General features: G+C 39.1%; 1 protein-coding gene across 1 annotated transcript in view; it reads left to right on the forward strand.

Annotated features, from left to right (window-relative positions):
- KCNH5 (potassium voltage-gated channel subfamily H member 5) overlaps positions 1 to 21,099 on the forward strand; it is a 141,760-nt gene that overhangs the window by 51,965 nt on the left and 68,696 nt on the right. The window contains exon 7 of the mRNA XM_010712032.2: positions 4,206 to 4,635. Within this exon, the coding sequence (XP_010710334.1) occupies positions 4,206 to 4,635 (430 nt within the window). The remainder of the gene's footprint in view (positions 1 to 4,205; positions 4,636 to 21,099) is intronic.

The following is a 21,099-nucleotide window of genomic DNA, read 5'->3' on the forward strand; positions in this document are numbered from 1 at the left end:
AAAAAAAAAAAAGCACAAATGTACTATTTCACTGTATGTACTGGGATTTAATTTTGTGGCTTGAGCATATTTTAGAGAATTTAGATAGTAGAAAATGGCTCCTTATGCCTTTATTTTACGTTTTAAAACATTTATGCAGTAATTTCCTACTGCAGAAAAGACTTATTAGATTAGCAAGTAACCAGCTGTTTAAATCTTTTATGTGTTTTACAAAGATGCAGCTCTGCTATTCTTAGAATTGCTCCTTTTGTGTACAGCAGACCCTCCTCTTGTGTTTTCCAGCTGAGGAGAGGACATCTCCGGTGCTAACACCAACATGAATTATTTCCTGCACTTGTTAACCTGCATTTTCCTTTGGTGACTATGTTCCCTTTATCCTCTTGCATGTCTGACTCTTGACCCCTATGTAATGTGACTTTGAAAGCTTCATTCTTCCTGCTGCCTGGCTTATCAGGGATTCATTACGTGTGGGAGAGCTTAGCTCCCACTTCTGGCCCGGGGTCCAAAGGTCTGTTCCTGCTGGCTGTATTGCAATTGCAAAAAAGATCTTGCTCAGCCTTTGGTCAGAAAAATTTAGCCGGAAGCAGACATGCAGCTTAGAGGCTTCTTTTCTTATTGAAGACTGAAGTTTGATAATGTTAGGATCTGAAATGAGGAAGTTCAGGTAGCTTTAACAGGAAGGAATGGTCCCCTCTGCATTTCAGAGCGATATCCCCCCACTATCAAACTGAATTAATTTTCTCAGCATATAAGAAAAATTGAGAAAACAGATTTTGCAAGATGCTTAAGTCAATAAACTTTGATTTGTTTATTCATGAATGGATTTAATTTAATTCTGAAGTTGAATGTCTTTTCCCCAGAAATGTCCTTCTGGATAAATTTGACATTGTCAGCTTCCTCTGTGGTGGTGGCTTCTACTATTCACTAAATAGAAATGGCAGTGCAAAAACTGCTGGTTCACAGCTACTCTCCTGATTGAGTGGCCTCAGAAATCACGGGGAAATTCTCTGCAGTTGCAGTGGTGGTGTATGACTCACACTCCTAAGCTGATTTGATTTGGGACTTCGGGTTCCAAACTTGAAAAACAGAATGCAGTTCTGGAATAGGTGGTTTTCCTGTTAGAAGATTTCTCTGACCGAGATGATGAAGAAGAGCAATCTGAATGAATGTCCTCTTCTGATGAAGATATGGTCATAAACATTGGCCAAAACCTCTAAGGACGGGGTTGGATAGTTTATGCCATGAGATATTCTCAGTCAAAGAAACACAGAGCAACAGATACTAAGGATTATTGCTCCCAAATAACCAAATATGGGAGTAGAACAGCACACACCCCTCTCAGAAGGCAGGATTTTCATTATCAAAAGCATGCATTACTTAAATGATGCTAGCACCAAACTGGATTTTATGCTCCGTTTAAGGTTTCTGATCACCTCTCTGTTCCATGAGTGCTGAGGTTACTTCAGTTAGAGCAGTGCCCATTCTTTAAGAGAGGGTTTTGAAACATTTGCTATGGAGCATAAATGGAGTTAAAAGAAAAAATGAAATAAAAGGCAGCAAGTAATCAGCTGAATTAAAACACCAAAATCTGTAATAGCTCGGGCTTGATTCAAGGCAGTTTTTAGTATAATTTTCAGCAAACAGAGTGCTGCTGTATCTTGGGCAGAGCTTTATGTATTAAGAGTTGGGCCAATATTGTCAAGAGGTAGTAGAAGTATAAAGGTTCCTCTTCCACCTTTAAGTACCCAGTGCTTAACAGTGCAATAAAGTCACATGTTCATTTAGTATGTGTCAAATTGCTCTTTCCTAGCTAGTGTTTTATGGAATACACTTCTAAGGTTCCTGACACTGTCTCTGTATTTTGCAAAATTAGACATGAAATGTGACCTCTCAGTAAATATATCTGATTATTTTTCCATAGAGCAGTGTGTTAGACTGAGCAGGCCTGAAGACTTATAGGACTTCTGAGTAAGATTCATTCAATTACTCTTTAGAAAGAATACATTAGAATGCCAGCTGAAACAAAACATTTCTCTTTGTTTTATACATGATTGTTATCTTTGCTTTTAGGAAAAAAGAAGTTGCAGCACAGACTTTCTTCCAGGCTCTGACATGAACGCTATATTGTTACATTAGTTGTACTACTGCTAAAGGGCCCACGTAATTTAGGGAAAGAAGATGTAATATAGATGGAGGATGGATTTCTGGTCAGGGACTGACTCTTAGATTTGGATTGTATGGTAGTAAGTGCAGCGTTGCTGGGACAAATGTAAACTACTGTGTGCAAAAAATGGATTTCAAGTTCAGATTTCAGATCTCTAGCTCCTTAGCTATACTCCTGCTAATGAACAGTGAAAATGGAAATAATGTATATCTCTTTTTTTTTTATTTTATTATTTTTACATTAGATAATGTGATTTATTGTGATTCTGTGATAGTGTTTCTGACTCATTCAGTATTCCACTGAAACCAATCCATTGCATAACAAACTCTTTGAAGAACTTCCCAGATTACTGCACAAGTGGCTCAAAGATATATATCCCAAATCAATTAATAGGTAGATGTTTAGATGAAAATAAGAGTGATAAACCAGACCTGTATCTTGCGTAAATGCAAAATACAGAAGTCAAGTAGGGAAAATTCCACTTCCCTCTGTGATATTAGTCATCATGTGAGCTTGAATGCAAATAAAGAACTTCAATTTATTAAGGATTTGGAGATATGAAACAAATTCCAACAGGATTTGAAAAGCATACAAGAACTTTGTTGAACAGATTACATATAGAAATATCAGTTGCATTTCACCCTTCAAATGTTAATTGTGCGAAGAAACAGAGATGCAAAAGGGGGAAGATTCTCGTATGGAAAACTCCAGAAAGTGAAGTTTTTTACTGTTTGATAATATAATTAGTCAGTGTTTTGACTAGACTGATTTAATAATGATGCATAGAAAAGGGCAATTTAATCTTGGCACGGTAACTAGGAATGTTTGCCTCATTGCTTTCTATGTCTTAATTTCGACTTTCAGAATCTGGAGACATTTAATTTAATGTTTTATATTAGAAACCTTCTTTTGCAAAGCTTCTATTTTAAATCACTAATTAATTTAATGCACACGTTAGGCATTTCATGGGATTGCAATAGATCAGGAACATGTTTTTCTTCTTTCTGCATCTATAAACTCTGTTAAAATACATTGCCAACTGTGTGTGTACGTAGAACAAATACATTTCTTGTTGTTCCCTCTCAGACATTTCCATCAACTTTTTGATTGTCCCTGTGCTTCTGTTCCATAAATATTTGTGCTTCCACTTATTTGTACTTCATTTATCTTGCCTGATAAAAAAAACCTACTCAAATTCTTGCTTTAGGAAAGCATCTGCAATATCTGTTGATATGCAGAGAAATTAACCCTGTGTGCAAAGGCATGCAGCTTTCTTGCCAGTGCTCTGTGGTCCATATTGCCCTCACTTCGGAGAGGTGATGTGCCCACACAGTTTTTAGGTCTGTGTTCGGTCAGTGAGATATACTTGCAAATAACAAAATTGGCAGTTACATTAGCTGTAATAAAGCATACTATGAGATGGAGAGTGTTGGACCAAAGGAAGTTAGACAGCTACTGTCTGATGGATGCAAAAGCAATGGGCGGATTTCTATATTATTTTTAAAAGTAATTACATTTACTTTCTGATGTTTCTCTTGTGCATCTGGTAATGCTGCAGATTGTTGAGGCAGATGGGCCGCACCACTTTGGCCAGAGTGGCAATCCCCCTTCCTTGGTTTTAATGTATTGCTGTTGTTTTCTGGGAAGTTTGGAGGAAAGCCTCCCTGAATGGTGTACTTCAATCTGTGACTTCTCCTCCACCATGTTTGACTTTGGAGGTCAAAGCAAAATGTACCATTTACTTCAAGTTGGCAAAAATTCATCCGTGTTGTAACGAACATGCCATTTCTCACTTTGGATTTCACAGGATTCTTTTGTTACTTTGAAAGATTTAAGTTTGAACTAAGTAACTTAAACAGCTATCCGGTGCCAAACTTAATATACCCTGCTGAGGACAAAAGTACTGTGTCTTGTCATCTCTCATCCAAGGCACTAGAAATTGTACAGAAAGGTTTCAAACAGCTGCAGGAATTACTGTATAGCTTTCTTTGTTAACCAGCAGGATGCTTCTGGTGAAATAATAATCTTTTTTCTTTTGTAGGGGATCAGTAGCCTCTTCAGTTCACTAAAAGTGGTGCGTCTTCTCCGACTTGGTCGAGTTGCCAGAAAGTTGGACCATTATTTGGAATATGGTGCTGCTGTACTGGTACTGCTGGTGTGTGTGTTTGGACTGGTGGCCCACTGGCTAGCCTGCATATGGTACAGCATCGGAGACTATGAAGTTATAGACGAAGTTACTAACACAATCAAAACAGATAGCTGGCTCTACCAGTTGGCACTGAGTATTGGGACACCATATCGATACAACACCACTGGCTCAGGGCAGTGGGAAGGAGGACCCAGTAAAGACTCCTTGTACATATCCTCTCTCTACTTTACCATGACAAGCCTTACAACGATAGGATTTGGAAACATAGCACCAACCACTGATGGAGAGAAGATTTTTTCAGTGGCCATGATGATGGTTGGCTGTAAGTAGAATTTGCTTTTACTGTGTTTAAGCCAAAGGTGATTGCATACGCAGTGAGGTGATTGCATAGAATATTTGCAGTAAGCTTTTTGACATCATGGAGAAACTGAAGTCCCTGTAAATAATCATTAAATGAACTTGAATTCATAGTTGCAAATAGAAGTTAAAGCTATGTAGCTTTTTAACTTGTTTGCAAGAATAAGTATAGTAGGTCCATAAGTGTGTCCAGTGATAATTATGTATTGAATTAATGTCCTCTTTTTTATACTTTAAAGATGGTTTCTGTTACATTTAAAAGACCTTGACTGAAATTTGGTCAAAAGTTGGATTGTATACTCTAATCCACACAGCCTGATTGAGTTTTGCTTGTAAGTTTGGGCAGGCTTGGAAACACTTAAAGAGGGTTTATCCAGTTCTCTAAACATTCAGTGATTCTGTGGTGATTGCGTACTCTATTGCAGTGGCTTGACTTACAAGGCCAACAGGTTGATTTCAACAGTCTCATAAGTGTGACGGCCTTCGTCACCAGCAAGGTTGGAAATGAAGGAACTCACAAAATATTACAGTGTACCTTTGCTTCCTGCTGTTTCTCTTCTGAAATACTTTAAAAACAATAGTGATAAAGCACATTTCCTATTTGCAATGCTGCCAAAGTTAGATGACTGAGCAGCTCTCCAGGTTAACGAGACGTTTTAAAATACAGCAAAGGATGCTGAAAATGTTAATGCTGTTTGGCAAAATTATTTTTCTGTTAAATAAATAATGCTTGGTATTTCACTGGTGCTTTCTATTTTCTAAGTTCCAAACGAACACTAAGCAATTATGTAACAAAAGAACAAACAAAACCTTTTGAAAATAAGATCTGCATAATCTCTCTGATAATTATCTCTGCTAACACTTTGAGCTCATCCCAGAGATGTATTGAACTTTAAAAAGTAAGTTTCCTAGCTAAAGTCTTTCTAGATCTTCAGAAGATTAAAGCTATTTATTTGGATATTTTAAAATGCTTATTTAAAAACAGGGTTGTGATTATATGACTCTGGTTGAAGTGTGGTGCAATTAAATTTATTCTCAACAGAATCTTTAAATGATGGTTTGACGTGCTTCAAAACATTACAAAGTCCACAAAAAACAAATCCCCAAGCTAGATCATTAATGAGCCGTTGCAGCTGGGCTATGGAAAATCTATAGGTGCTGATTAGCTGTTTGTTGAAGCTGCTGGGTGGTATTCACAGAGGACTGAGGCTTTGGATAATGCAGTGGATTTAGAATGTTTTAAATGCAGTAACAATTACTTTCCTTGGCTTTCGGAGGGACTTCTGTTGCCCTGAAGAGGAGTGTCCCAATAGCAGTGGTAAATGATTTAGGATGAGGTGAGAACCATAATAACATAATAGATAATAATAGTGGTTATAATAATAACAAAATAATTACATAGCCTCAATAAGTGAAATTAAATGGAGCTTGTAACCTGCTTTGTATTTGCTCTTCCTGGGTTGTGCTGCATGTCTTTCATCTCTGAAGCACAAGCCAAAGATATAGAATAGGATCAGAATCACAGAATGATTTGCTTGGGAAGGGACCTTAAAGATTCTGTAGTCACAGCCTGCTGCCATGGGCATTGATACCCCCCACTAGGCTAAGTTTGATGATCAAATGGTTGAATCTTTTATAACCACATCAGTGAATATTTGGTGATTTTCAGTTAATACATCGCACTGTGATGACTGCTCCTGTATTCTAAAGGAACTGCTTGATTGGTTGAATTCTGGTTAGAAAATAAGTCGGTTTCCAAATAGATACCAGACAAAGGCTTTGACCTTGGAATATTTGTGCAGAGAAGTCAGATGTGCAGGATTGTGTAAACAGGCTTTGTAGTGCTAGCTGCTGAAAACATGTCAGTATAACATCAAACTAGGGCAGAAAAGCACAGTAAATAACTGATGGAGAACGTTGTTTCTCAGGCGAAGTGTCCAGGTTTATTGGAAGGAGGCTTTGGCTCCAAGAATAAGAATAAATAAGAACTGAAAGTAATTAATTTGAGTTGTTTTCAAAACAAAATGTTTCCATTTTTCTTTGGAAACAGTGCAGAGTTCAATTAACGTTCAATCAGTGAAAAAATGCTGTACTAACTCCAGTTGTAAGCAGACTGCGAACACCATTGGTAGCTTTCCTGAAGAAGTTTGCTAATACCAGTAGTTGATATTGGCGACATCTTTCCTAACAGGCCCTGCCAAATAAATGTCTTATACTTAGTGCTGGAATCAGAGATAGTAATTCATCACAGTCCCAGCTGCCTACTCATGCAAACTTCAGATATGAAAGAAATTCTTCGCTGCGTTGTCAGCTGGCAGTGGCTTGTTCTGCATGCCAGAAGTTTCTTACTCATGCCAGCAAAATTATCGGGATGTTGGAGGAGGTTCTGGAGAGATTTGTAAATCCTTCTGGTGGGCAGGACTGCACACTGGGATGCTTGTTCAGAAGAGCCAAATTAAGATACTGTAGCTGCTGATAAAGCATTTCGTGATGTGGGATGGTGGTGGTGGAAACCCAGATGAATGTGGGTGGTTTTCTGTTTTATCAGTGTTTTGTCACTCGGTTGTTCATTGAGGACAGAACTAAGTGGGATATTTAGACTGTGATACATCGCCTTGTGTCTTACAGGAAAGAAGGGCTTTGAATAACATAACCTCATTTGGTGGAGCTTACTTCGGAGTTCTTTTCACCCCACTTGCTGTTTCTTGGTGTGGAGGGCTATACAGCATTATTTTTTCTGCTGCTTTTTGACACTTTGAAAAGCTAAAAATAGCAAACAAAGCATCCTGTGAAGAGGCTGCCAGATTTGTCCGAGGTTTGCTGTTTAAATACCTGTTCTGCATCTGTTGCTTACAGTTGCTGAATATGCATTGAGAGCCTGACTCAGCTCCCTTTGTGTTGATATAGGTCATTTTATCCTGTCTGCTGTGCAGCACAGAGGAGCTAAGTACCTCCATCAGATCCTTTGAATGGACTAGGAATCATTTATCATTCTGGAAGGACCTTTCCTGTTGGCTTCTGTCAGTTCATACTCGCATCTTTAGCAATCAGCTCAATCTCTTCTGTTGCACTTTGCTTTAGCTCTGTCCACAGGCAAGTTCTGGGTTTCTGTAGCACAGCCACAGATGTGGATGTAAAACTATCACCAAAAAACCCACAGTATTATGGAAAAAGCCAAAAAGAAACTTTTTATTTGTAGACCACTGAATATCAAAGCTGTAGGGCTCTGTTGCAGCTGTGTACATTCTTCCCTCTTGTGCTTATAGTGGGAGAAAAGTGGTCAAATTTCCAGCTTGCATCTGCAAAGGTCTCTGTTACCCCTCTGTGCAGTTGTTGTGTAACCTGGAGCAATCAACTTGGCTCTGACCTCATGCAAAACTGCAGTGAAATGGTTCTGAATACTGTGCAGATTGCATGGCCTCTGTAGCCCCAGAAATATGGCACTTACATGAGTTTATTTATCCAGCTGGATTGCCCAACTGGTTGCATATTTCATTAACAGAAATTTAGTATGTTCCACTCTGTAGTGATGGAAGTGCTGTGATTATTCCCACTGCAAGGGAAGATTGGAATGATATCCAAGGCAAAAGCATTGATGAACATTGAATATTTCACTGTTTCTCAGAATATGAATATCCCAGAAAAAACTCTTAGTCATTCTTCCATCTCCAGAATAACTCAGGAATGATGCTTTGTTGTTCTTGCTTTAGGGAGGCAGTTAGATGTCTTACATGCATATCTAGCTTTGGCTTCTGTTTGCTTTCAGATTTATGGGGAAATGGTTTGGGCCAAGTTATTCTTTCTCACTGACTGGATTTAAATCATAGCAAAGACAAATTTGTTAACCCAAGTGAGTTTTATGTATGAGCAAAACTTGCTACTGAATTTGTATAGGATACCTTGTCTGGAAAATTGGTCCTTCCTGCCAGCTATTGGAGTAATTTCTGGACAGCACTTTTCAAAACTGAGCTGCTAATTTCATGGCACGAAATGCTGACTTCTTGTTTTCATCTTAAAAGTACCTGAGATGACAGTTTGCATATTAGGAAAGAAAACAGATGTGATTGCTGTAGCTTTGACCCCAAGTTGTTATTGTTCAGGGGTAGCTGTTGAAGGAAAGCGTGAGTGATATCCTCTAGAGACCCTGCTCTACTCTTTCGATTGTACTAAATGGAGAGAGCAGGACATGCTCCTTTCTGTTGAGAATAGGTGCACCTGTAGTTGTAAGACCTTCCTGTACCAAGCTGTTGGCTGCCTGTCGCACCCTTTTGCTGTTGCTCAGCTCTTGTTTTGGAGCAGAGACACAGACTGTCAGTCATCTCTGCATCAATTTGCCAAAACCCAACTCATTATTCAAGTGAGTTCTTTCATTGTTCGAGTAACATTAGTCAGCTCCCTGCCAGTACATGGCAGTTAGCCACTTGAGCACTGTTGGTATGAATCACAGAGGTTTATCTAGTAAATTTGTTAAGTGGTGGCTGAACCCACGCACTGACACCACAGTGTGTAATTGTAGGAAAGCACTTGTCTGGCAGACTTCCAGGCAAGCATTCCCAAGGGTCCATAGGATTCAATTTCTGATCCTGAGGAAAAGTGTGTGTGTAAGACGGTACCTTCTAGCAAAAATCGCTACCAGTAGCGTAGATTAAATCATATTTCACACAGCAGATAGTAACGTAGAAGGGCTTTCTATCTGTAGGAATTCATTGGCTCAAGTGTTTAACCATAAACCAAATCCAGCCCTGCTCTAAGAGAAACCTTCCAGGGTCAGTGCTGTACAAGTGCATTTTCTTCTGCAGGAATGTGGGACATGGGGTGGATGTGCCTAGGAGCTGCCAGAGAAGCTGACCTCTTTGGAAGCAGAGGACGTGTGTCAGTTTTTGAGCTGCTCCTCACAGTGTCTTGAAATCACAGAATCATTAAGGTGGGAAGAGACCACTAAGATAATCTAGTCCAACTGTTAACCCACCCCCACCGTGCCCACTAACCATGTCTCTCAGTCCCACATCTGTCCTTTTCTTCAGCAGCTCCAGGGATGGTGACTCTACCTCCTCTCTGGGCAGTCTGTTCCAGTACCTCATCACTCTTTTGAGAAGATTTTTCCTAATATCCAAATTGAATCTCCTCTGGTGAAACTTAGGGCCATTCCCTCTCATCCTGTCATTGTTACCTAGGAGAAGGGACTGAGTCCCACTTCGCCGCACCCTCCTTTTGGGAAGTTGAAGAGAGTGATAAGATCTCCCCTGAGCCTCTTCTTCTCCAGACTGAACAATTCCAGTTCCCTCAGCTGCTCCCAGATCCCTCACAGCTTCATTGCCTTTCTTTGGGCTAGTGAGGGGAAACATCTATTTGAACAACAGCATGGTCCTGCTAGCTGGCTCTATTTGCATTATCAAGGCTCACTAAGAGGAAGGCATGAGGATGCTCCCAAATGAGGAGATCTTCTGTGTGCAACTTCTTCCCTCTCTTTCTTTAAAAACATAGATCCACTCAGGAAGGCATGGACTCAACTACATTAATCACTAACAGCTCAAAGACAGAACATTTTATTTAGAGAATGTGGAATTTATCTAGGGGAAATAATTGGTTTCTAATTGGCCTTCTAAGAGATGTAGGGCTAATGGAGGAGGAGGTGTTGATGTGGAGATTGCCTTGCAGTAAAGATGTACTTGACATTAGGTGGTTTTAAGCAGATGATAGTGTTGTATATTTGCATCTAATACTGTGCTACTGAGAACTCTATAAAATACAACATAACAGGTTCCTTGGCAGCAAAGGAGTTCTCTCCCAACTCCTCATTAAGACTGAGGGCCAGAGATTTTCTCAGAAAGGCTTATTTAGGTGTGTTTCTATTTGTCTTGATCTGGACAGGTTGGCATTTAACCTCGTCACCACTATCCAACTGGTTGAAATGTCAGCATCTCCATTAACCTGTGTCTTGGAAGAGAGCATATCTTGGTATTTCAGAGCTCAAAGAAAGCTTTTCAAAAGCCTGTGAGTCACTTACAAGGCCAGGGGTAAAGCTTTCTGTGCAACTAAGACAGTGATACAAAAAGGACACTGGGATAAAGGCAGGACTGGCACAGGCTGCCCAGAGAGATGGTGGATGCCCTGTCTATGAAGACATTCAAGGTCAATCTGGATGGGGCTCTGAGCTGTTGGTAGAGGTGTAGGTGTCCCTGTTCATTGCAGGGAAGTTGGACTTGTTGCCATTTAAACATCCTTTGCAACTCAAGTGATTCCATGATTTAGTAAATTAATATGTTTGCTGTTTCAGATCAGTCAAAGAGTTATATTATGGTAAATGCAATAAGATTAATTGGCAGAAGCACCATGGAGGGCATATGTGCCTTGTTTTGTTTTAACTCAGACGTGCCATAGATTTTCAGATATTCAGTTATCTAGATTATGGCAAAAATATGTTTTTTATATAAACAGTTTTAAAACTGTAGAACAGCCTCCTTGGGAGGCTTTATGGGAATTTTTGCTAGGTTATATCTAGCGTGTGTTTATATAAGCTTTACTTTTATTATCATTGGCTTGATATGTTTAAATGAATTTATGGTATCAGGAGAGAAGTTGCAATGAGTGGGGGAGGTAAGACTGAAGAAATGTTTAGTGCTATTGAACTATGTTATTTAAAACAACTGAAAAATGCTATTACATAAATTAAATTCTTAATTGTGGAGACTCCACCTTTCACAGTATTTTTGTTCTCACATGGTGCAAGCAATTACCTGAGATTGTCCCACGGGGATTAGCAGATTGTCCCAGATTACTCATCTGGGATCTGTATTTTTCAGGAAGCAGGAAGTTTCAGGTAATCCAACTGGATCAGCAAATACATCCAACTAGATCATAACACGGCACAGTTTCATGGTGCATCACGCTATATGGGTAAACAAATCCTAGATAGAAGATAGGCACTAAAGTATTATACCATGTGGATGGAAGAGACTGGAGAGATTGTGTTTTAAGTTTCAAAAAGCCAAATCTAAACTTGTGTTCACATGGAGATCCTTGGAAAACTGCAGGACATAATTTTGTATGCTCACAGCAGCAGTATCTGCGTGGAGTTGGTGCTTGCAAAGGAAAACTGTATAAATGTTCTCTGCAATATGCACAGATGGAAGGGCTCAGGCCAGTCATCCAAGCAGATCCTGCCTGATTCAGTACTCAAACACCAAGTGTGTTTGCAGTTGAACCTCTTTGATATTGGCCCAGTTTAAGTTGCAGTCAGGACCTATCATTTATGAACCAGAGGGTACAGAAGTGGTTAAGCTTCTGAATGAGGAGACGAGTTGTTTCAGGGAATGTCCTAATACAGAAAAATTGAATCATGTCAGTAAATCAGACTTCAAAATACAATTATTTCTTCATCTCAGTCAAGGGATGTCCTCGCCCAGATTTCCTTGGGCTGAATTTCAGAAGTGAAAAAAAAAGTGACATAATTGTGTGTTCAGGGAGGCTGAAAAAGCTCTTCTTTTCTTTTGCCCAAGAAAAATGAAAAGTCCAGATCTCTGGGATGTGTCATTATTGTGCTGCTGCTTGAGGTACTGTGATTTGGTGGTACTAAGAGATGTCAGGTAATTGTATAAACTATGACAGATATTAGTTCTTGGCTTCTCATTGCTTCATTTTTGTAGTCTGCAGTAGCACATGATGTTTTTTCTTGAAAACACTGAGAGCACTGGAGGCTGAGCCTGCACATCTTTCTGTTCATTGTTTCCTGCAGCTTTTTTCTGCAAGAATCAGAAAAAAAAATGGTGTCCCCTATGTGGGAGTATGACTGAAGTTCTTCCTTAAAGATGCTTACTCCTTTTGCTTTGGTTTGGAGAAAGGGCAGGATAGCATCCAAAATGGCTCCTGTCCCCTGGGCATCTGCCATGCTGAGTCAAAAAAAAATAATCTTTCTATGCTTCAGCAGGAATATTTCGGTCATGAATGATTAAAAATAGTTGGCTGGCCAGCAGCCAGCATGGATTTGTCACGAAGAGTTCATGGCAAGTTTATCTGATTTCTTTGACGAGATAACTGTCTGGTGAATAAGAGAGATCTAGTAGATTGATGTATCTGAACATTTTAAGAGGCTTCTGACACTTTTTTGCATGGCAGTCTCAGCAAATGAGTGAAAGATGATCTAAACACTGTCTTAGCCAAGTCAACCACACTGATTGAAAAAGCTTTCTCATAACGTAATCAAGGGCTTCACTGTCAAACCTGGAAGGAGTTGTTGGGGATGTCTTTGCCCCACGTGTGATTTTGCTCAGCATTTTCATTAGCAGTTTTGAGTGGCAGAAAGAGAGACTACATCAGGAGAGTTAAAGAGTTGCAAAATGACTGAGAAGACAGCATCTGAATCCACAGTGACCCTGATAAATTGGAAAGGCATCCCAAAATCACCATGGTGAGTGTCAGTAAAGGCAATTGCAATACTCTGTGTATATGGAGGACAAACCAAATGTGTAAGTGCAACACAGGGAACAGCTGACTCTGCTGCTTTGAGGTTGGAGAGGATAAAGGAGGGGGTGAGGGAGAGGCAACTGCAGGCTGAGCATAGTGCAGCTCCAGGCCACAGTCTCCCTCTGGGAAGCATCAGGAGCATTGTGATAGGCAAGAGAAAGGGGAGGTGTTTATTATCCTGGGATTAGGGCTGGGAAGACATGGATTTTGACAGAAGGTTTTAAGAAAAGTGGAGACCATCTGGGGATAGAGGAGATCAATAAAAGTCTCTTGCAAGACAGGATCTCATGAGAACTGATTTACTTGTTTTAAGCTGATGGAAGTTGGAGGGGGAACATGAAGATTGACTTCTACCCTGGGAATAGCATGCTTGAAAAGGAAAAGTGGTTGATCCTGGGTTTTCTGAGGGGCGTTTAGATCAGTTAGAAGGGAAAGCAAGTACAATTTTGGAAATAGGGCAGATTGTGATGTTTCAGATCCTGAGTAAAGTTACCACTGGATTTGGTAGACTCCATTTCCTTGGCAAGTATCTTTCAGGCTCGCTGAAGGTAGCTTTGCTCGTGCCTCAGTATGGCAGTTAAATTGAGCAATCCTTTGAAGACCTTCCAACCCAGCATCCCTGTGATTCTGCAGTAAGAATTACATACAGCTGAAAATCCCTGCTGTGTGTTAGGCAGGGCACAACAAGTAGAGTTCACTTTCTCTAGGTAGTTGACCATCCTGTAACATTTACTGATGTTTTGTCATCCATGACTTTGTATTTGCACTTCATACTGTATTGCCTGCTTACTTCAACTGCAACGAATGTGTGCATGTGCAGCACGTTCTGCTGCCTCTGGAAATGCTGTTGTAACCTGAGAGGCACTGAAATGGGAATGAGGGCATCCAGCACTAAAAGAAAGTTTCAGTGGGCTTTTTTCCTTTTTTTCCTGCTATGTGGCAGTGTACATATTCTTTAACAATTTTGGAAGGCATCACTTTGAGCTGGTCATTTTATTTTTCCCCTCCTTTTTTCCTATCTTTATTCCTTTTTTTTTTTCCCCCCCACAACTTTTTTGTATTTGGAGAAAAATGGTAGGAAACTCATACTTTCCTAAAGATTGAGAAAATCGAGGGCAATTTTCCCATTTTTAGCAATCTGTCTCTTTTTCCATAGGAAACTAAGTAAGCAGGTAAAATGAAGAATAACAGATAACTATATTTTTTAATAGTTGAGGTGAAAGATTGGTATTTTTTTGTCTTATTATGGTTTTTTTATTGTCTATTTGTTAACAATATTTTCTAGTAGAACAGAATATGTAGTATCTTCTAAATTGTTATGAAATTGAAATGTATTTCAAAGTTCTATTGAAATAAGATTAAATTGGTGGAAAGGCAATCATAAACATCTGACAGTGATTTCTACACGATGCTGTGATAGTTAGAGATGTTCTAGGCTGAATTCTTCTGCAGGAAAAAGCTTAACTCTGTAGAAATAGCATCTTGTTGCCCTCTGTATCAGTTTTTCCTCAATTGAAGATTATCAGTTTTGAGGTTGAAACCTCTTATAGTGGAACTTTCTCAAAGCTTGCGCACTGAAAGTAGCAGTTATATCACTGTCTCTTGAAAGTGCATGTTTGTGTGTGCATATGGCAATGGTAACTGTAGTGGCTGGGCAAAGCTGTAATTCACCATCTGTACTGGCAAAATTGAACAGCCTGAAAGCACCATCAATCTTCACATGGTCAAACTTAGGATGGGTTATTGCACCCTTTAAGTCTCATCTTTCTTGCCTCGTACCTGAATGAATAGGATTAGGTTAAAGCTGAGGAAGGCAAAGCAAGTTGTGATGAATCCTCACCCGTTTTATGAAAACATTCAGTCAGGTCTTTCAGTGCTTTCCTGAACTGGGACCTTAAACACGTGATGTGTTTTAACCACATGAATAGTCCCACTGACCTCATTACTGCTTAATGCGAGCTTACCTTTAAGTGTTTTTCTGGCTGCAAGCCATAATGAAGGGAACATTTTCAGCATGTAAGGTTTACGGGTGGAGCTTCCAAATATGGTTGAGAGGGAATTAAGAGCCTAAGTCCCATTTGAAGGTCTCTAGGGCCAGTGCCTAAAATTCATGCAGGCTGATAGTAAACTGTGGCCGTCCATCCTTCTCAGTAAGTTTCCGTGTATGAAAGTAATTTCTTACATCACAGATTAGAATGTTCACCTGTTTGGAAAAGACATGGGAGCACTATCTTTGCTTTATATGGTGAAAGGTCTAGCTTTGTTGGCCATTTTTCTTCCCTGACCAGAAACATTTTTAAAGTCAAGAATCAGATGGATGGATTACATTGTTTTTGAGTTAGAAATTAAGGCATGAAGAAACTTACCATTGTGATTCATTAATGCAGACATTTCCTGCCCAAACTGATAGTCCACCTTACCTGAAGGAAACGTAACTCTCTAGTTAATCAAACACAGTCTTTCTGTATTAGGAAGGAAATAAAAATGGACCAAAGCAAGTCAATAAGGTACGAAAAAGCTGTTGGCATTAGTGCCGTGTCAGAAAATATTGAAGAAGCTGAAGTGATTATATGCAGATGAAAATTTAGTTAAACAAGAAAGCTCATAATTGATATAAATGAAGTGAAAGAGAGCTAGGAAACAGGTGTATGAGATGCCTGCAGCACTCATGGTAAGGTCATAGGCCTTGGAGGACTTTGGCCAACCTTGACCTTCCTTTTCTGCATGCACCATGTTGCTTTAGCAGCGAGGCCTAAGCTTAAGGCAAGACTTTGTACATCTGTTTGAGTGGAAGGATGTACTGAGGCTTCAGTTCTAGCATGGTATAAAAGCTGGTCCTGCTGGCAAGTGAAACACAGACGAGATTCTGCTAAGGTCTTGTGGGACAGGCTCCTCATCCCCCTTCTGTTCTTTGGGTAGGAGCAGGCACCCACATCAAGGCTGCTCTGCTGGTTCTGGGATGCTGAAGGGTGGCATTTACTGTTAAATGGCATTTTCTGTGGCTGAATTAGAGAGATTTATCTGAAGCATTAGTCTTCATTTCAAAATAATGATATTTTTCAGGGATTGTAGCAGATGTACATTATCTGTGCTAGGTTAACAGGCTTTGGTGCAGGATTACAGTTTTAGGAAGCTAGTGACTTCATAGATCCATCAGCCTACTTTGGCATTTTTAGAAATATATATACCTGTTTTTTTGTTATAGTGGGGCCCAGCACTGCAGGTGGATTACGTATTCTATCAACTGCTAAGGGATCAATCCAGGAAAGCATGTGTTTAAATTAAGTTTCTGTATAACCTGTCAAAAAACAAACAACAGTGCAGGAATATCAGAAAGTACAACTGAATGAGATACTTAAGTGCTAAATAGGATGGCCTTGCCATGTAAAATACTGTCTAGCCAGCTTAGGAGAGATTTAAACACCCCTACATTACAGACAGAATAACTGGAAAATTATTCATATGTTTTATATAGATTTGTTTTTGGTTAAATGCTTCCTGTGTGCAAGAAAATCCATTAAATGCTTCAAAATATTTGCAGTATTTTAAGAGATGATTAGAGGATTTGTAAGGAGTTTAATAGGAACTGCATTGGTAGTGAGCAGCCACATGGACACAGGATAGGAGGGACCGGATGCAGAGTTGAACAGATTTGATGTACCTAATTAGTCAGATTGTTGTTGTTGTTTTTACAGTCTGTTATTGATATACAAACATGCTGTTGAAGAATTAGTAATCTAAAACACTTTGGTTCATTACAGTCTTTAGTGCTGCTCTAATAGCCATGCTCCATCTGGATGATAATAAGAAATAACAGACCGTAGAGAAGTTATGCCTCCTCACCTTGTAATCCATTTTCAGCCAGCTGAGAAAGTAACAAGGAGGGTTTTTGCTGAAATACAACAGTTGGCAATTACAAATTCAGTGGGAACAGAGTCTTACATTCTTCATCACTGTGCCAGATATTTATTCCTTTCTTCCTTTGCGTCCTGCACAAATATTTGTAACCGAATATATACTGTGGATAAAGGCGTGTTGTTGTGTCAGTATGACCCAGACATCTTTGCAGTGGCACGGCATTTTAAATGGTTTTTATGTTGCTACAATAAGAGTGTTGCAATGGATGAGACTTTCTCATAGTTTATAGTCTTTCAGGTTTGAGCTGTAAAAACAAAGCATCTTCATGTATTGGGATAATGGCAGCACATGGAGGTTGTTAACTACTGTGCTTTCATCTATAGATGAAAAGGAAAAAGAGTCAGCTGTGGTCTCTTTTAATTGGTAGCATTTAGCAGAGGAACAACAGCTTTTTGGGTAGAGATAGCAAAAGGTTAGGGCTCTCATCTAGGAATGTGAAACCTTTAATTTAATTTCCAAGTCTGACATTTGGTGGAATGGTGAACTTTGGCATTTGGTAAATTTTGTGGTTCTTTTTTTCTCTCTGGGGCTATGCCTGATTTATTGGTTTAGATGTTAAACAGCTGAGGGCAGGAACTCTCTGTGTTTTTGTGCAGTGCCTACCAAACCACAGTCCTGGTTAAAGGGAGCCAGAAAAACAAAAGAAAATGTTCCAAGAGTCACAAAATAAGGAAGTTTGACTGTGCTGAATTAGTCTGAATTTCTGTAGTGGACTCCAGCTGACATACCTGGTGGGCTGTTCAGACCTAGGTCAAATTGAAAGAGTGCAGGAAGCATTTAATTTTTACCAATCTGCATTTTAATTTTAGCTCAGGCGAAGGCAGAACTAAATGCAGTGCTCTGTACGCTGCACTGACAGGTGTAATGGCCTGTGCTTGGGAAACTCATGATAGCCAAAAGTTCATGTGGGTCTGAGCAACAGAGCAGGTGGGAAGAAATGAGATGAACTTCGGAATTGATTCGGATTCTTAAATGTATAATCTTTTACCTTGGGAGATTCTGTCTCTGAAGTAGGATTGGAGACAGTTGTTTTTGCCATAAGCAGTATGTTCAATGGTAAATAGTTCCAGGATTACCAGAGAAAAGGTGCATGCAAACAGTACAGATCTGTGCTGAAATTAGTGCCAAAATTGTGCTGAAATTATCTTGCTTCTGGTAAGAATGTGATGAACGTATGTAAGCATAACAGCAGCCCAATTCATCCTTATCTTTTATACTACTACAGTAGGAGGTTAAAGGCAGAGTCACTGTGCGTTAGTAGAATGTTGAGACCTTCAATGACTATGACTGACATGACAAAACCATAGCAGTTGTTTACTATAAATCTACAGGAGGTTTGGAAGCCCTGTTTTAGATGCTGAAAGTGTTTAGGACATTGGACCACATATTCAAAACGCTGATAGATTTTGGGGAGTTTGTCCCATTTCCTTTCAGAGAGATCTGGGCTTTTGCATCATATTTTTATCCTGAACACCTTTTCCATTTGAGCCAACACATGATGTTGCAAACTGCTCCCTTTCCAAATCCCAAAATATTAATTATTCATAGGAGATGTGACATAAAGCTGCCAAGCAACGGCCAGGGTTAAGATAAACCATTAAACCTTTACTCCAAATTCCCTGACCTTTGAATACTATGTCTCTAAGTGCTAAATCTTAATAGTAGGTTAATATTACATACATCTAATCCCTCTTGCCCCCACTAGAAAAGAATGGACCACTTAAAATGACTCGATTTTTATTTAAAGATTTCATGCTTTGTCTTTGCTTTCCACACCAAACTTCCTTGCTTACTTGTTCCTACAGCCTGTTTCTGTTGGAGTAAGCTAAGAAAAAAGCATAATAAATTCAGTTGAACCATAGATGAACAAAAATTGTATTACTGAAATGCTTTTAACATTGAAAGGACATTTTTTAAGTGTGTGTGTAAGTTTTATCGTAATGTGGTTCATAATGACATTTATATTTCTGACTATAACTGCTGCTACTCTTGCATGTACTTCCAGAAATGAACGAAAGTATATTTTTCATGCACAGTCACAACAAAAGAAAAACATCTGAACACATTTTTCTTCAAAATTCCCATAAATAAATCACTTTGAGGTTGAAAAATATCAGGCCAAAACAAATTCAACCAAGGAAAGGAGGGAAATTTCAAGTGGGATGTGAAACCTCATGTTGGTTATTTGCTCACTCTGCAAATAACATTTTAAGTTCCTTTCTTACTGCAAACTGAATATCCTTATTTTGGTTAAAAACCCACTGAATAGCCATCTGTGGTAACAGTATTACCTTACCACTATTTCTTGCCTCAAATAAAATTTTACAATCAGTTTTCTGTTTTTAATATTTGCTTTCCTTCATTTTATAGTCACTTCTCATTCTAAACACCTAACTAAAAATCCTGTTAATCTCCTAGGTAGAAAATTTGGTTGGTAGAGTGTTAGAAAATGAGGACAAAGGTAGCTTTTGAGAAATCCATTTCTTAGGCTTTGATATCATGCCTTGATTTTAAAACCAAGTATCAAACAATAGACTTACATAAAAATGTTTCTGCGTTCTGGATATCTGATATGTTGGATAAAGATGTTTTGACAATTATCCCTTTGTTATCCTCAGGGACTCTGTCCTTGTATGTGTTTTTCTTGAAACAGTTATCACAATGATGGCAGTGCATTCTTTTTCCTATGTTCCCCCTAAGAGATTGCTGAAGCAGCACAATGCTGTTGACCCAGCATCCAGCTAGGTAGTTATTGTGCAGCTATAATTGGAAGAAGGCCACCTAAGTTGTCCCTGGATAATATCCTGGCATCATTTTTCTGCTTATTTCCATGCAACTAGAATTATTTTATTCCTGCTGTTCTGACAGTGAAGTGAAACCTGCAGGATCCATAGGTCCTACCACGCAGCAGCGTCTTGCTGATACTAATTTCTGCTCACTCTTTGTGAGAAGACTAAACGTGGAGCATGTTATCTTGGGGACTGATTTACATGGCATCTTTTCATTAAAACAGGAAAAAACTTTAGCATCCCTCTTTTTTTTCTTTTTTTTCCTTCTTTCTTTTTAAAATGAAAGCCAGGCTGGCTTGAGCCAAGGTGTACTGATGATGTTGAGATGTGAAGGTTAATACCTGTCGACTCAGAGGCATTTTGTGGCCTTCATAGCATCAATTTGTACATGCCGAAAGTGAAGCCTGTGTTGTGCATCGTGGTAGAATGTGGGATTATAAGAGAAATACTTTTCTGGGGGGATGAGGGGATAGTTAATTATGAAGTCATTCATGCTATTCCATATTGTGGAAATAGCATGTGAAATTCTTGCTGCAAATTAAGCCTCCCTGATATAAAACCATTCTCATCATCTAATTAGGCTAAGTACGTCGCTGAGTTGTATGGGATGGTTAATGAAAATATTCGTAAGCATGGGTCATGCTGAAATTAGAAAAGGTTCGAATTAATTACAATCAGGAATTTTGCTGCCGCTTTTCCAACTGGCTGGGATGAGGGCTGATGGTGATTTTGGTTCCCTTCTACTAAAAAAGAGATTTTCTGATGTCTTCTGAAACATTTATTACCACAGTGGGTGTGTTTTCTTTCCTTAGGGAGGTCAGTGCTCTGAGTTTACATGTAGGATAAATAAGCTTTTTGTACAGAATTACATTGACAACGTCTTTTAACTACAGAATATTGCAGACATTTAAAAATATATTCAAAGAGCACTTTCATCTCATTTCATAGCAGTTATTCTGTTTGCTCCTGCTTTTAGTTTTGCCCATTTTTTTTCCCCAAGACCTCATGGAGGAAGAAGGCCATAGGTTTGGGATGTCAATAACCTGGGTTAATTCTAAAGCTGGGGTGAAACTGGAATGGTTACTTGTGGAAGGGGCTTGTTTGCAATGGAAACATCTTCAGAGAACACAGGGCGCTTTTTCTGTTTTATGTCTTGTGAAATTTCTGTGGAGTGAAATAAGCAAAATAGTCAGGTGGAAATGCTGTATTTCAAGCCTTTTTTTCTGTTCCTTTTTTTGGCCTAAAAATGTTGTGGGAGA

Source organism: Meleagris gallopavo, chromosome 5, assembly GCF_000146605.3.
Source record: "Meleagris gallopavo isolate NT-WF06-2002-E0010 breed Aviagen turkey brand Nicholas breeding stock chromosome 5, Turkey_5.1, whole genome shotgun sequence".
NCBI lineage: Eukaryota > Metazoa > Chordata > Aves > Galliformes > Phasianidae > Meleagris > Meleagris gallopavo.